General features: G+C 34.2%; 2 protein-coding genes across 4 annotated transcripts in view; both read left to right on the top strand.

Moving 5' to 3' along the window:
• Window positions 1-743: 743 nt before the first annotated feature.
• On the top strand, window positions 744-10,929 carry LOC144958552 (uncharacterized). Of its 2 annotated transcripts, none has more exons than XM_078890601.1 (4): window positions 744-926; window positions 4,258-4,425; window positions 6,795-6,854; window positions 7,598-10,929. In XM_078890601.1, exons 2-4 carry the CDS (start codon window positions 4,351-4,353, stop codon window positions 10,895-10,897), a joined length of 3,435 nt encoding a protein of 1,144 aa, XP_078746727.1. In that variant the 5' UTR covers window positions 744-926; window positions 4,258-4,350; the 3' UTR covers window positions 10,898-10,929. The 2 variants fall into 2 exon arrangements, with proteins under 2 accessions (XP_078746727.1, XP_078746728.1); XM_078890602.1 differs by having other exon boundaries at window positions 825-933.
• A 1,944-nt stretch (window positions 10,930-12,873) lies between these two features.
• Window positions 12,874-17,260, top strand: part of LOC144958713 (uncharacterized) — a 13,352-nt gene continuing 8,965 nt past the window's right edge. The window contains exons 1-3 of one of the 2 annotated variants that reach the window (XM_078890862.1): window positions 12,874-12,955; window positions 14,445-14,518; window positions 16,947-17,108. In XM_078890862.1, the coding sequence (XP_078746988.1) occupies window positions 14,473-14,518; window positions 16,947-17,108 (208 nt within the window). In that variant the 5' untranslated portion in view covers window positions 12,874-12,955; window positions 14,445-14,472. The remainder of the gene's footprint in view (window positions 12,956-14,444; window positions 14,519-16,946; window positions 17,109-17,260) is intronic. The other variant, XM_078890859.1, reaches the window with a different exon arrangement.

The raw sequence follows: 17,260 nt of genomic DNA, 5'->3' as shown, positions 1-17,260 counted from the left end.
ACATTCAAATAAAGTCCACATTCCAAGTTTCATTTCTTACAATTTTATTTGTTGTGATAAATTCCAAATCCAAATCAAATAGCACGGCCATAATTCAATCAGATTCATAAATTCCAAATCCGTAAAATCAATCCAAATGTAAAGTCATTGTACTTAAGTAACCATATTCAATATACGTGGAATCTTTCTAAGTCCGTAAAATAAATATTCTTAGTAAGATGTTAGAACTTAGGAAAGTGCAGCTCATTGTCAAGTTGAATGCAGAATAATCTAGCCTAGAATCTAGCAACACCATCTTTTTCCCCTATTGTAAATTCTTTCAAGCCAAACCTCTTACTAGTTTCGACAGTTCCCTGTCAGTCTACAATCCAACCCCTAAGAGTAAGACCAAATGGTGACTGGAATTAGAAGGGCTAGATAGATGGATAGACAGAGGGAGGGAGAGAGAGAGAGAGAGAGAGAGAGAGAGAGAGAGAGAGAGAGAGAGAGAGAGAGAGAGAGAGAGAGATTATTATATTATTATTATATATTCATTCTTCTTCTTCTTCTTCTTCTTCTTCTTCTTCTTCTTCTTCTTCTTCTTCTTCTTCTTCTTCTTTTATTATCATCATTACTATCAGTATTATTATCATCGTTATTACTACGATTTTAATCACTTTTTTCCCCTATTACAAGAGCCCTGTTTACGAAGCCTCTCCATTTTCACTCTTTCGTTAGTATTTTCAAATCTGGGAAAGACTTTATGGGCACATTGTATTTTACGCACATTCATTTGGTGTGTATTTATTTCTTTACTCCAAAATCTTGTTTAGTGGGCTGTCACAAAATGAAATCAATATTAAACAGAGGTAAAATCAACTGAAGAGAAGGAAACATGCATTGTCGACTGTTTGTAAACAATTGAAATACTTTGAATTATTCACAACGTAAGAAGTAATGCCTGTTTAAAAATATTTTTTATTTCCATCACAAATTTAACTTTTCTTGGGAGGCCTTCCGGAAGCTTCTCGTGCTAGCATTTCTTTCAATTTGTATTTTCACCGTGGATCTTTTGTCATGTGTTTATTTATCCAATCTTCTAGAAGCGTTTTAAAAATTATAGAACAAACCTTGATAGATTGGTGAAAGTTTAAACTTTCCTAATACGACCATAGTTTTGGTTTTCCGTCGCCATTTTGTTTTGTAAAGTATTGAAAGCAATCCTAGGGTTTTTTTTTCTATTAGGGTTAGCTCGAGGACGAAGGATTCTTTTTTTTTTCTATTAGGGTAAGTCAGAAGCCTTAGTAAAGGTGCTAGGGCTAGGGTGTTTGTTTTTCCTATTTGGATTAGTTAAAGGTACTGGGTTTTATTTTTCCTTAAGGTTAGTTAAATGAATATTTGAGCTGTTTCCCCTTAGCAGGAGGAGCTTCCGGAAGCCCCCCCCCCCCTTTTCTTAACAGTCAATCCGAAGTTCGCTAATTTTCACGTTTGAGAACTCAAATTTCTATTGACTAAGTCTAAGGGACTAAATTGTTGGAATTTTAATGAAAATAATCTCAACCTACGCAACGTTCAAACAAGCGCATAGTCGCATAGGTTGTCAGATCGCTCAAAATATGTGTGTGTGTGTGTGGGGGGGGGGGGGGGCGAAAGCTCCTCGGTCTAGCATCACTTTCAATTAGTATTTTCACCGTGGATCGTTTGACAGGCTTTTATTTATTCAATTTGTCAATTCAATATATTGTAGCATTTTAAAAACTCAAGAACAAATCTTGATAGATTAGTGAAAGTTTAAAATTTCGTAATATGACCATTGGTTTGGTCATCCGCCGCCATCTTGTTTTTGAAGTATCGAAGGTAGTGCAAAGCATTCAGAGGTTGTTTTTTTTTCTATTAGGGTTAGTTATAAGTCTTAGTAAAGGTGCTGTTTGTTTTTCCTATTAGGGCTAGTTAAAGTTACTAGGTTTTATTTTTTCTTAGGGTTAGACGAAGGAATATTTGGGTTGTTTTCCTTGGCACGAGGAGCTTTCGGAAGGTCTTCCCAAAATGTGCACCTAAATTCGATAATCTTGATGGTTATGAATTATAAACGACTTGTACATATAGACAGGTCTGATATACTAATGCAATTATGGGCCTAGTTTGGTTTACATTGTTGTAATGGACAATATTTTGCATTACAACAATGAGCCCATAATAAATTATCAGACCTTCATATAAGTGCGCGTCGATTTTGAACCATGCTTACCAAGTTCCCCCGCCAAAACAGAAACCAACACACAAACCTTTGTGTAAACTTCAAGGAGAACTAAAGGAGAATTCGCAAAATTTACTGTGAAATAAAGTATAGGCTTATTTCCATTTAAGAACACCCACTTATTTATTTTGATCAAGATTGTGGAAGTCAGCATAGATCGAGACCAATATTTTGAGCCATCAACAATCAAAACCGATCCAAGTATAAGGCTAGAAGGTGATCACAAATTATGAATCTGGCAACCCATCTCCATTGTTGAATTTAGTTGAAAACATTTTTTTTTTAAAACATGGAGTGGATTTTGACATGGACAAATCCCAAAATTAAAGGGCTTATTCCATTCAAGCACTTAGTTATTATAATGATTATACTATTGTGGAAATGAAGATAGAGTAAGGCACATCTTTTGATCTATCAAAAATCAAAATCTGCCCTGTAATAAAGTCTGTAGATGTGAGCAAAAATAGATTAATTTGAAATAAAAAAACAGAAGTAATGAATAGGGTTCAACAGTCGTGACGTCACTTCCCTCGTTATGAAGCATAGTAACTTAGTAACTTGTTCTAAACTATCGGAACAATGGCGGAAGCCCTTATGAAATGCTTCTCCGACGAGCTTAAAAGTGTATCCAGAGTCCAGAGGAGAAAAACATTATAAATCTGATCATGTTTTGACTTTTATACATTCTGATAACATGGCATGTGAAAAACTTCTAGCCAGCATGAAGAATAAAAAAGTATTGATTTTCTTTGTTTAGAACCAAGCTGCTCGTTGCTGGGCAGACGTGACATCAGACTATTGAATCCTGTTAGTGATATACCGCCGTTGCTGACACAGCTGAAGGACTGGAAAGTGGAAAGCTTCATGGTGGACTGACAGAATCATTGAGAGACAGAGATTTGTGGAGATATATAATATACAGACCTGCCAACTTCTATGAAAAATTCGTAGAGTGACGACATTTTGGATCCAACTTCAGAACTTGATGAGCATCTCTAAGTCATTAACATTGATTGAAAATGGAAATTGATGCCATACAAAATAATCCCAGTTATTTTAAAATGTTATTTAATCTTTGTGAGGGTCAATACCCTTCAACAGTCGTAACGTCACTTCCCTCATAATGACGCATGGTAACTTAGTAACTTGCTTTAAACTATCGGAACAATGGCGGACGCCCGTATGAAATATTTCTCCGACGAGCATAAAAGCGTATCCAAAGGGAAAAAAACCATTATAAATCTGATCATGTTTTGACTTTTACACATTCTGATCACAAGACATATGAAAAGTTCTAGCCAGCATGAGGAATAAAAAGTACCGATTTTCTTTGTTTAGAACCACGATGGCCGCCGTTGCTGGGCGACGTGACATCAGACTATTGAATCCAATGTTGATTACTAAATCTAACTAAAGCGACTACAATTTTTATCTCCTAAAAATTACGAGTTTTTCGATTTTCAAGTCGACAGCTCTGTATATCTCAAGAAGCTTCGAAAGCCTGGGACAGGCATGGAATTAAGAAGAAGAAGAAGAAGAAGAAGAAGTAGAAGAAGAAGAAGTGGAAGAAGAAGAAGAAGAAGAAGAAGAAGAAGAAGAAGAAGAAGAAGAAGAAGAAAAATTATAATAATAATAATAATAATAATAATAATAATAATAATAATAATAATGATAATAATAATAATAATAATAATAATAATAATAATAATAATAATAATAATAGTAATAATAATAATAATAATAATAATAATAATAATAATAATAATAAAATAATAATAATAATAATAATAAATAATATAATAATAATAATAAGAAGATGATGATGATGATGATGATGATGATGATGATGATGATGGTGATGATGATAATGATAATGATGATGATTTGAAGTTTTCGGCCAGATCGTTGATATCATTTGCACTTTAAAAAAAAAATAAAACCACAATGCTTATTTTTATTAATAAAATTATATATTAACTTGATCTAATGGCATTTTTCTCACCACACATTTCAATTTTCAGCATCTGAATCACTCCTAAAAATACGGATTGAAACGATGGGTTACATTTATTAATTAGAATCGAAGACCACAGAGAGCCATAGGTTGTGAAGAAATGGATACCGCTACAAAGAAACAAGATTCAAACCTTCAACGTTCACTCGCTTTGCTGAGAGAAGAATCATCAAAGGTGAGAACGGGATAAGCTTGTCAGAAGTGACTTATTTTATGTGTAAAAGTGCAATAGATAGAATGCGCTTGGCCAAGGAGTTCACAACATTGCCATCCGGAAGTATAACGGACCAACACACAAACTCTGTGTAACCATGAACTTTTATAGTCTGGTTAATACAGTTTAGTGAGAACAACTCACAAACGCGGATGGCAAAAATAATAACAAAGGCCTGAGTGACGTCATCTGCATACTATCTATAGATAGAATGGAGTGACGTTACTCGGTTCTTTGTTATTGTTTTTTTTTTTGCCATCCACGTTTATGAGTAATTCTCACTTAACTGTATTAACCAGACTATAAAAATGCATGGTTACACAGAGTTTGTTGTGTTGGTCCTTTATACTTACGGATGACAATGTTGTGAGTTTCTTAGCCAAGCGGATTCTATCTATAGGGGCAGCGCGGCTCAGCGATACGGTCTTTGCTTCGAAAGGTGCCGAGTTCGATTACCCACCGCTGCACTGTGTGGCCTTGAGCAAGTCACCTTGCCCTAGCTCAATTTGCGGCGCTGCACTGTGGCTGACGCCTGGGTTATTCCAGTCTTCCCTTGGAGTAGACCCTAGAGACAAATTTCCCCTATGGGACGAATAAAGGGAATTTGATTTAATTTTATTTTCATTTATTTTATTTTTACACCTTTTTTTTCGTTTTTGTTTTATCTAAAATTTGTTTTTGTTTTTTAACCAGGCAACTGCCACACTCTGGAAAGGCACGTTTCAAACATTTGGCCAGAAAACTCATCCTTCAAATACCTATCGATTTAAATGACTCTTAAAACTCTTAAACCCGGGATTTCCTTGAATACTTTCCAAAGTCCCGGAATTGAGAGTTTTGTCATTTAAATCGATCGATATTTGAAGGACGAGTTGTCTGGCCAAATTTTTAAATACGTGTCTTTCTCCAGGCACTTCACAGGTGAAAGAATATTATCTGTACTCGTCAATCTTCAAAACAGCGACAATCTGGAATTCTAAAATATAAGCTTTATAAAATCTCTGATAAAGATCACAAATTCACAAAGTCTACATTTTGGTAATAGCAGCAGATTAACTCTCTCCTTACCATTCATTTTCAGGATTTTCCCCAAAACTGCAACCTAAATAACACAAAAATATATATTTTTTTATCACTAAAACACAAGAGCAGTAAAGTTCTTGCGATACAAAACTTCTGTAGCAAAACATGCTCTACAACACACTGTTCATTTCTTTACATTTTATGATGTACAAAATAAATTTGAATGAGGAACTGTTGGGTGTATCGTAACGAATGTGACGATTTTCCTATAGTTGGTGAGGAGAGGGTTAAGCAATGTTGTGCGGCTATGTGGTCTTGGGGTATGACACTCGCTTTCGGATCGGTAGGTCTTGGGTTCGAGCCTCGCTCGGAGCATAGTTGAGTTGTTTTACTCACATTCTCTCATCGTACTCAGGTGTAAAATGAGTACCTGGCTGTTAACAGCGTTGTCTTTGTCCGAAGAAATTGTAATATCGCCTAATAGGCGTCATGTCACATCCTAAATGTTAAGTGCTGCTGGTGGTCAGCGACCCTTTGTAAAGCGCTCTGAGCACGTTTAGTGGATATTGCGCTATATAAATGGTCAATTAATTATTTTTTTCAGTGTGCTAAAAGACCGGATAGTTGATAATTATCGAAAAACCATGGCTACTGGTTGTGTTCCTCGATAAATCAATTTGTACATAATAATATTACCTCGCTCGACTAAGGTGTGAATTTCTGTCTGGATTTATGGGCTGTGACATACGTTTTAATGTTCTAGTAAAAAAAAGTGCACCCGACAAGTGACTTGTACTGTTAAAAAAAAATTGATTCCACATGACTAACTTCATGAGTAGTTAGAGAAATGAACATTGAACCATGTCATATAAATATTATTTTTTAAATATTTGTATTATTTTACATTGTTTATTTAAGAACTTTGGTTCAAGACCAGCGAAGCTCATTAATGTTTAGAATTGTCGCATTGCCAATGTATACACAAAAAGCTGGTAGTGCCTTTTTGGAAATAATGATGATGATGATGATGAAGAAGAAGAAGAAGAAGAAGAAGAAGAAGAAGAAGAGAAAGAATGAGAAAGAAGAAGATGAAGATGATGAAGAAATGGATAGAATGAAGAATTTGATGATGATGATGATGAGTGATGATGATGATGATGATGATGACGACGATTATGATGATTGTGATGATGATGATGATGATGATGATGATGATGATGATGATGATGATGATGATGATTATGAAGATAATGATCATTGATACCTCTTAATACTGTTGTTCCATCATGACATTTTTTTCCTCTTAGAAAAACAACAAAAGAAAGCAATTGTTCTCTGCCTCTGGGAAAGACCGCTTAGAAGGATGGGTAAGAAGATAAGACTGTCCAATATCCTAAACAATTCATCAACGTGCGTGTCAAAAGCCTGTTTTCATTGTAGAAAAAAAAAGAAAATAACCAAACAAATAAATGACAAAAAAAAAACAAACAAAAAAACAAAACAAAACAAAAACGAGAAAAAAGCCCCCCCCCCCCCCCCCCCCCCGCCCCAAAAAAAAATAATAGACAAAACAAAACAAAAAATAAACCCCAACCAACCAACCGACCAAACAAACAAACAAAACTAAGCAAATCAAATCAAAACAACATTCTCTTCCATTTTGATCCACCGTCTCAATACGGTCCCAGGTTTGAGAGTTTTTGCCAAGATGAGGGTCATTTAAATTGATCGATATTTGAAGGACGAGTTTTCTGGTCAAATGTTTAAATATTTGTTGTTGTTTTTTCCAGAGTACGGCAGTTAATAAATGGTTGATAAAGTTGGTCTTGAAATCAAATTTTAACAAATTATATTGATGCTATGCATTGAGGTAAAATACTCACAACATCCGTAGCTTAAACACAAAACTATGTGTAATCTTACACGTTCATAGTCTGATTGTCAGAATTTAGTGAGAACCAATCATTAAAATGGCTGTCTTAAACTAATAACAAAGAGCTGTGTGACGTCATTTCGTTCCATCTATATTCATCTCGATATAATGTAACCATTTTCCAGACTTTTGGTCCCATAATGTGTCCTCTTTTTTGTTGTTTTGTTGTCATTCCAGATAAGCGACAAGGTTTTGGAATTGGAAGACGATTACAATGTGGACACAGAGCGAGATATGTTTCTCGATTTTAACGCGGCGACGAGCATTTACCCTGAACAGATAACGCTCAACATGAAACAAAAACAAAACAAGATCCCTGGTGTCGCACGTGCTCAGGCAGCAATCGAATCGTCGACAACAGCTGGATTAACAGTCACATCGGCAACATCCGCTGCTGTAACAGCGCCTACGAAAACGTCGTCCTCTTTGCACCAAAAGAGTAAATCTTCCTCACAAAACACAGTTCTTCCAATGCAAACAATTCATAAAGGAAATGCTAGAAGCTTTAGATCGGAAGAGACGGTGTCAACTAAAATGACGAGGATAGGGAAGACTATGAAGAAATCTTCATCGGCGGATGCGATCTTGAAAAGATCAACTCCCGACTCCTTTCTGAGACGCGATGACAAACGGATTTCTAAACAATACGGGACGATACACGAACAGAGGACTAAGCATAAGCTTTCAAAAACGGGGTCAAAAACGTCAAGCAGCAGTTTCATGCAAGAAGGAAGCGCTGCGTGGGGCGGCTTGAGTGAAAAAGCTAAAAAACGAATGCAAAGAAGTCGACCATGGAGGACATCAGACTCGAATCAGCCACTTTTATCTCCAAATAAAAACCACAGTAAAGATGGCGTAATTTCTTCAATTCTCCAAGGCTGGAGAGACCAGGTAAAGGAGACGCAGAAAAGTCAGGGTAATGCCCAGCGATGTTCTGGACCAGAGGATGACCGAAAACTTACAAATGATAAGGTAGCTGTAAACAGGAAACCTAAGTCAAACGACGCCATTGTAAAAGATGAAATACAAACTGCAGAGAACGGAATCATCAACGGTGCATGCGAACCTCAAACCCATGAAAATGAATTGGGTTGTAAGAGTCTTGATGACTATCTGTTTGAACAAGGTATCAAGCAGCCATTTAACGCCTATCACTCACTATTAAGTCGAGTATCGCATGAAACTAAAGAACCAGCATCATCAAAAGGTGTCAACTCTAAAAAGGACGACGATGAAGAAAATGAGAAAAGAGGTTGGACTCTCCATCATTATGGACACGAAGAGGAAAAAGACAATTTTTTGGTAAATTGTGATCAAGGATCCTCCGATCATTTTCAAGAAGTCGAACAATACACGCCGGCATTTCATACACATTTTGGCTTTAATGTAACGACTAAGGATGGCTATTTAAAGATTCAAGACCCGTTGCAAACATCTAACCAAGAGCATCTACCTACACCAGGATCGGATGTAGATGTTGGGGCCAAAAATCTAGGAAATGCGAATTACGGAAGTCAAATAAGTAAAAATACAGACCCACTCCTTAAAAAAGCTGTCGTTGGAAGTCCAGAAAAACAACAGAGAATGTTGAAAGGTGTCGGGCATAGATATTTAAAACGAGCGTCGACAAAACTAAGAGCGAGATCTGCACCTTTTAAATTACAGAGTGGCAAAATGAAACCACAGACTGTTGATAAAGTCTGGGGAAGAGATAAAAAGATATCTCCATCACAAAAAGATATGGGATCCTACCGTAAAATATATAGGACATCTTCAACTTTGGCAAACACCAAAAAAAGTTTTTTAAATAAACCAACTCAAAACGAAAGAATGTCCATCATGGAACCACAGTTGGCGACGCCTGATACTGAGGATAACACCGCAATAGGCGACGGTGATAAACAGTACGAGGAATATGAGGGAAGCCCAAGCATTACAAATACTATTAACATGCCTTCATTGGTGAAAAATAAATGTAACCGCCCTGAGCACTACCAAAATGTTCGCCTTGAGGAAAAACGCAGTCCTAAGAACAAAATCATATCTGGCATGAGTCCATGTGTTATAATTTCTGAAGAACAAGATGAGGATGAAAACTACTATGCGTTTGAAAACCCAATGGAAGCTTTTTCGTCGTTTCCCCACAGGCAAAGAGATAAAAGATATATGCAAAATCGCAAAAGTGAAAAGCATCGACCTTTCGCTCTCACAAAAAAGAACTATTCTCTCGAACGAGCAGGTCGAAGTTCCGCCTATGGAGAATCTGGTAACTCATTTTCACCATTGCATTCAAAAATATCGGGAAAAGATCTTGCATCAAAAGCCGAGAATCCAATGCCTCTGGGCGGTGGATATTCTGAGAGAGAGAAATACGAAATAGTGAGTGGTCAGCCGCAACACGGAGATCAAATCCTGAACTATTACGACCAATTGATTAATGCGATTGGGAATGAGGAGAACTATGGAAACAAAGTGGTTCCAAATGCACGCTTCAAGCGGACACCGATGGAAGATCGTGGTGCTAAAGGTAATCATTTGACTCCGTATACGAAAAGAACACTGAGGCAAGGAAGTGGAAGTCTGCGCACTGGGCGTCTATCTCCACGGGAAATAACAAAAAAGTCAGATAAGAATTACGTAAGCATTGACTGGCTAATCACATCTGATGGCCAGGGACAAGGACACCGAAGGGACGACCGAAGTGAAAAAGCTATGATATCCAATTGTGGTTATCAAACACACGGGGACGATGTCGCTTTTCCCAGTGGTTTTGATGATTTCGGATTTGCAGATGATGTTGGTGTTGATTGTTATAATCGGAGTGGTGGTATTGTCTGTGATGCTCTTGATGCTGGTGCTTGTGGTAAAGACCGATCACATATAAAAGATTATAACACGCAAATGAAGAGAGAAGACGGTTCTGATCATAGTGGCAACACTGTGTCCGACTCAAATTTTAAGCATAAGAATCATGATGGCAATGACCACGAAAACCAATCCAAATACTCGGACGACTTCGATGAAGTCATCGGCGACCACTGGTATAAAATCAAGGATTGTGTCAACCAACACGACAAGGAGAATAATATTCACCATGTTACAACTCAGCACCTTCCTCAGATATCAAGCCACCATCGCCAATGCCGTTTACCGACATCACAAAATCTCCCACCAGTAGACAAGAAAATTTTGAGGGACTTGGACAATGTTTTGACAACATTGTTTCTCGAAACGAGAGTAGCGGCAATGAAAGCGAAAAAGGTGAAGGTATTACTGGACGAAACGATGTCGCGAAATCCAAACGCAATCGGTGATGATACAGGCGATTTTGGAAATGGCAATGGGGATATTGAACTAAAGCACGATGACACAGATAATGAATGGGAAGGGACTTTTGGCGACTTTCTACTATTATTTGGATTTATGATGGTTCAATTGAGTATTCATCTTGCAATCGAACGTTTAGGAGTTAAATAATAAAAATGCATATAATGCCTTTTGATACATCATTTCAAGTCAGTTTCAATTTTTGATAAATACATAACCAAATATCTATATCTATCGATCTATCCACACTATCTATCTATCTATCTATCTATCTATCTATCTATCTATATATCTATCTATCTATCTATATATCTATCTATCTATCTATCTATCTATCCTTCAATCTATATATCTATCTACGCTATCTATCTATCTATCTATCTATCTATCTATCTATCTATCTATCTATCTATCCTTCAATCTATCTATCTATCTAAGCTATCTATCTATCTATCTATCTATCTATCTATCTATCTATCTATATATCTGTCCATCAATCTATATCTATCTATCTATCTATCTATCTATCTATCTATCTATCTATCTATCTATCTATCTATCTATCAATCTATCCTTCAATCTATATATTTATCTACGCTATCTATCTATCTATCTATCTATCTATCTATCTATCTATCTATCTATCTATCTATCTGTCTGTCTGTCTATCTATCTACCTATCTATCCTTCAATCTATATATCTATCTACGCTATCTATCTATCTATCTATCTATCTATCTATCTATCTATCTATCTATCTATCTATCTATCTATCCATCAATCAATCTATCTATCTATCTATCTATCTATCTATCTATCTATCTATCAGTGATCGTGGAAAATGAAGGTCCCGACGTTGAATCCTTTGGTAAACCATTCAGCACATACTTCCCAACTCGACTCAGCTGTGAATGAGTACCAGGCTTTATGCACTGACAGATATTGTAAGGTAGTTAGTACCAAAAAAAAGATGCCTAACAGGCGACTGGTCATGTATGAAATGAAAAAAAATATGGTTTAACATGGCCTGATGTCGGAATAAATGGCGTTATCTCTTGACCTACATATTGAGTGTTGCTGTTGGCTTATAACCCAACAAAAAGCGATTTTAGCACATTTAGTAGATATTGCGAGCACGATATAGAAACTCATCTATTTTCTGTTACAAAAGGCATGCAAATGGGAGGAGAGAGGAAATATATATGTCCCCAAAAAAAGACAAAATAAAAAAAACCCAAAAAAACAAACAAAAAAAAAAACAACACCCCCCCAAAAAAAAAACCAAAAAAAAAAAAAAAACCAACAAAAGAAAAAAAAAATAACAACAAAACTTTAAAAAAAAAACAAAAGAAGAAACACGAAAAAAAAAAGCACAGACAATTTTTAAAAAATTAAAATAAAATAAAATAAAACAAAAACAGAAGGCATATTAAATGGTTTGATAGTTTACAGGCATACGTAGGACTATATATAGCATTCTTAGTATCTTTGACTAACTTGACCCTAAGATTTAATCTAGATTTATCGTCTTAAAAATACGGTTACTGAGATTTTGCTGTGTATTTGACGTCACTTGTTTTGTACAACACGTTTAAACGGTTTTAGCGAAATTTAGGTGACTGGGTAATTCAATTCGTTGTATCCGACGTGTATTCATTTGCAGGTCTGATAACCCAAATTGTTATCAGTTCATTGTTCAAATGGATATACGTTCAAACAAACGCATAAAATTGTCCATTACAAAATTACAACAATGTTAAAGCAAGCTTAATATGCGTTCGGTAATTAGACCTGCATATATGTGTATGTTGGTTGGGTCGCCTTTGATCATGAAGGGAAGGAGAGATTAATACAGCATTCTATTCACTATAATACTAATTTTGTTTTATATTTTTTAAAAATAATATAAATCCCTTTATTCATCCCATAGGGGAAATTTGTCTCTAGGGTCTATGCCAAGGGAAGACTGGAATAACGCAGACTCGCTCAAGCCCACACAGGGCAGCGGCTGGTGATCGAACTCGGTACCTTTCGGGTACGAAGCAAAGACCGTACCGCTGAGCCACGCTGTCCCAATTCTTTCTAACCGCTTAAATGTGTAAATATTATACGAAAATATAATTACCTTTTTATCTCTTTGGTGAGAAAACCGCATCTGTGTTCTTTTTATTGCAACATTTAGAGTTGGAAGAACATTTCTTGAGAACGGTAGGTGTTTGGTAGTTTGGCTATTCGGCTAGCTTTAATATTATCGTAATGTTAAATGTCTTACCTTTTGATGTATAATCTCCACTACTTTTTATGAGCATAGCTGAGTCTTTGGAAAAGACTCTTTACTCACATCCTCTCACCTTACTAAGGTGTAAAATGAGTACCTGTCCGTTAACAGCGGTGTCTCTGTTTTGAAGAATGTAATATCGCCTTACAGTCTCGTCTTACATGTTCGTTGAGTGTTGCTGTTGGACTGGGACCCTGTAAAGCGCCTTTAGGACGGTTAGAGGATATTGCGGTTAAAAATGCTCGAGTTTTTAAATTTTAATCCAACTGATAGTACTAAAATATCGGTTTTGGATTTTTAAAAAAAATAACCTTTTTATGCTTAACTGTATTAAGTACCATGTGGTCTAGAAGTATGACACTCGGTTTTGGATCGGAAGCTCCTGGGTTCGAGCCTCGCTCGGCGCACAGTTGAGTCCTTGGAGTAGGCTCTTTACTCACATTCTCTCACCGTACTCAGGTGTAAAATTAGTACCTGGCCGTTAACAGCGTTGTCTCTGTCCGAAAAAAATGTAATATCGCCTAACAGGCATCATGTCCCGTCCGAAATGTTAAATGTTGCTGTTGTGAAAAGGTCTGTATAAAACGATGCTAGGCAAAGCATAAAGAAAAATAAAATTTAAAAAATACAAGAAAAAAAACCCCATAATAATAAATAATAATAATAATAATAATAATAATAATAATAATAATAATAATAATAATAATAATAATAATAATAATAATAATAATAAATAATATATATAATATAATAATATAATATTATTATTATTATATTATTATTATTATTATTATTATATTATATTATTATTATTATTATTATTATTATTATTATTATTATTATTATTATTATTATTATTATATTATTATTATTATTATTATTATTATTATTAAATTATTATTATTATATTATTATTATTATTATATATTATTTATTATTATTATTATTTTATTATTATTATTACTATTATCATTATTAATTATTATTATTATTATTATTATTATTATTATTATTATTATTTATTATATTATTATTATTATTATTATTATTATTATTATTATTATCATCATCATCATCATTATTATTTTATTTTAAAAAAAATGATTTTTGTTTGTTTGTTTTGTTTTGGTGACTCAAATTTTCAGGTTTTTATCTTGCATCAATGTCTGCTTTACAATTAAATGAATTTTATAGATAGTATGCGCTTGGCTAAAAAGCTCACAACATTGCCATCCGAAAGTATAATTGACCAACACACAAAAACTATGTGTAACCGTAAACTTTTATAGTCTGGTTAATACAGTCTAGTGGGAATTATTCATAAACACGGATGGTAAAACATAATAACAAAGACCTGAGAGACGCAAACTTCGTTCCATCTTACTTATTCTTTCTTTCTTCTTTTCTTTTAAAACCCAGTTTTTATCAAACCGAGTCAAACGTAACCATGGCAACCCCCACTTTGCTTGCTCTTCTTGTTTGCTTCGTTTTAGGTAAGTTGCTTTTGAATTTTTCTTTACTGTATGTGTGAGTTTGTGTCTGTGGGTGTGTGTGTGTGTGGTGTGTATGTGTGTGGGTAGGTGTATATCTGTGTATGAGCCTGTGTGTTTGTCTGTCTGTGTGTTTGTGTGTATAGGTATGTATGTATGGGTGGGTGTCTGTCTGTGTATGTGCCTGTGTGTTTGTCTGCCTGTATGTGTCTTTAAGTATGTATGTATGTGTGTGTGTGTGTGTTTTTTTTTTAATTAATGCATTATAAACTGAAGTTCAATCCTTGAATGGGGATGATCTATATTAACTTTCCATGTGCTCGAGGTCATTGGTCACATGGCAAAATATACTACTAACATAGTGAAAATTGTTCAAAGCTTTTGAAACACCTAACATCACAATTGGTCATTTTGTCCAGCTTGACACATGTGTATGTTTACAAATTTCATAAACAAAGCAGCGTGTTTACATTTATGAAGAAATATTCAATCGTTGGACAGCAACAAATCATGTGGATACACTTTTATGCTAGTCGAAGAAATATTTCATAAGGGCGTCCGCCATTGTTCCGATAATTCAGAGCCAGTTACTAAGTTACCATGCGTCAATACGAGGGAGTGACGTCATGACTGTTGAAGCCTATTAAGATGATATAAACATAAATTGATTTGACCATTCCCCTCCGAGTTCCTGGTTGTAAGCTATACTGCTATTTGCCATGAAAAAGAATTCCGCGCTTCGCCTCTCCGGAGAAATACTTGTAAATTTTCCTCTGTGACAAATGTGCATGTTTATTCCATATCTTTTATCCGTTTTTATGAATGTAGAATTCACAACGGGAAGCCCAGCCTCTGGCTTTCAAATATCAAAATGTAACAATTGGCATGATCTATATTACATTTCCATGTGCGCGAGGTCATTGGTCACATTGGAATATGTGCTCAAAGTGACCCACATAGTGAAAAGTGCTCACAGATTTTGAAATATCTAACATCACGATTGGTCATTTTGTTCAGTTTGACACATGTGTATGTTTATAACCTTTGTAAACAAAGCAGCGTGTTTACATTTGTTAAGAAATATCCAATCGTTGGACATCAACAAATCATGTGATTGATGACTTGGTTGAACGAAAACATGAATGTAGATCGCTCCCATTGTCAAGTGTGTACAAAGTGTACACTTTGCTGTGTCATTTTGAACTCAAGGTGGCAATAATAGTGAGTAGTGCACATGAATTTCGTGAAATGGAAACCCCTGGTCAAGCCTGTGGGCGTGTTTAGCGGTCGTTATCACAAAATTCACTGTGTATAACATCGTATTGTAAAACATCAAAATGTTCACTCATCCCAGACCCTTCGTTTTTATATACCGTAAAGAAGAAAAATTCTAAAGTATGATACTGTAACCGATGTAAAAAAAACATCGGCTTAATGTCACTAAAAATTCTAGTGTTGGAGCCAATTATCATTAAAATCCGTCAAAAAGTTGTGAAGATATCCACGTCAACGCGTGCACACGGGTTGTGGAACGGAATATAGATCACATATATTATATGTGATCTAAACATTCAGTATTTAGCGCCATAATCATCATGATAGAGAACTATTTTGAAGCATAGGGTAACATTTTGAAACTTTATACTTTTTATGCATGATAATTTCTTAGATATACGCAATAAATATTAAATACTGCTACTACTACTACTACTACTACTACTACTACTACTACTACTACTACTACTACTACTACTACTACTACTACTACTACTACTAATAATAATAATAATAATAATGATGATGATGATGATGATGATGATGATATAATAATAATAATAATAATAATGATAATAATAATAATAATGATAATAATAATAATAATAATAATAATAATAATGATAATAATAATGATAATAATAATATGATGATAATAATAATAATAATAATAATAATAATAATAATAATAATAATAATAATAATAATATAATAATAATATAATAATAATAATAATAATAATAATAATAATAATAATAATAATAATAATAATAATCATAATCATAATAATAATAATCATAAATAATAATAATAATAATAATAATCATAATAATCATAATAATAATAATAATAATAATAATAATAATATAATAATAATAATAATAATAATAATAATAATAATAATAATAATAATAATAATAATAATAATAATAATAATAATAATAATAATAATAATAATAATAATAATAATAATAATAATAATAATAATATAATAATAATAATAATAATAATAATAATTAATAATAATAATAATAATAATAATATATAATAATAATAATAATAATATAATAATAATAATAGTCTACATTTATTGTTTGTCGCGCCAACCATCACTCCAATGGCTCCATAATATTATTTGTTGTCTTTCCATTTTCAGGCGTGTGCAACGCAACCAACACGTTTGATGCCCGTACTCAAACGGATTTAGACGCACCGCAAGCCGTGCAGAGTGCAAAACAATTGGTTTCGGAAAGTATCGTCACTTCTAATGACACGGTGACAGGGGTCAAAGGAGAAAATGGTGCTACAAAATCAAAAGGTAATGGATAAGAAATGATTTCTAATAATAATATTATGATATAATATTTATTGTCCAAAAAATGAATAACAATGTGAAATTGACTGTAAGCTTCAATTTAATATACGAAAACAGATAAAATGGACGCTTTGGGTTTCCGTTTTATCAACAAA

The sequence above is a fragment of the Berghia stephanieae genome, chromosome 13 (assembly GCF_034508935.2).
Source record: "Berghia stephanieae isolate SIO BIC M18660-M18661 chromosome 13, UCSD_Bste_1.3, whole genome shotgun sequence".
Classification (NCBI taxonomy): domain Eukaryota; kingdom Metazoa; phylum Mollusca; class Gastropoda; order Nudibranchia; family Aeolidiidae; genus Berghia; species Berghia stephanieae.
The sequence above is the reverse complement of the archived record's forward strand: the minus strand, read 5'-3'. Positions and strand labels throughout refer to the sequence as shown.

What these genes read in the sequence shown, in the direction of transcription:
- LOC144958552 (XM_078890601.1), top strand. Translation starts at nt 4,351, where the DNA reads ATGGATACCGCTACAAAGAAACAAGATTCAAACCTTCAACGTTCACTC. An exon ending in TGAGAGAAGAATCATCAAAG is followed by an intron (nt 4,426 to 6,794) that starts GTGAGAACGGGA and finishes TTTTCCTCTTAG; the next exon opens with AAAAACAACAAAAGAAAGCA. An exon ending in AAGACCGCTTAGAAGGATGG is followed by an intron (nt 6,855 to 7,597) that starts GTAAGAAGATAA and finishes TTGTCATTCCAG; the next exon opens with ATAAGCGACAAGGTTTTGGA.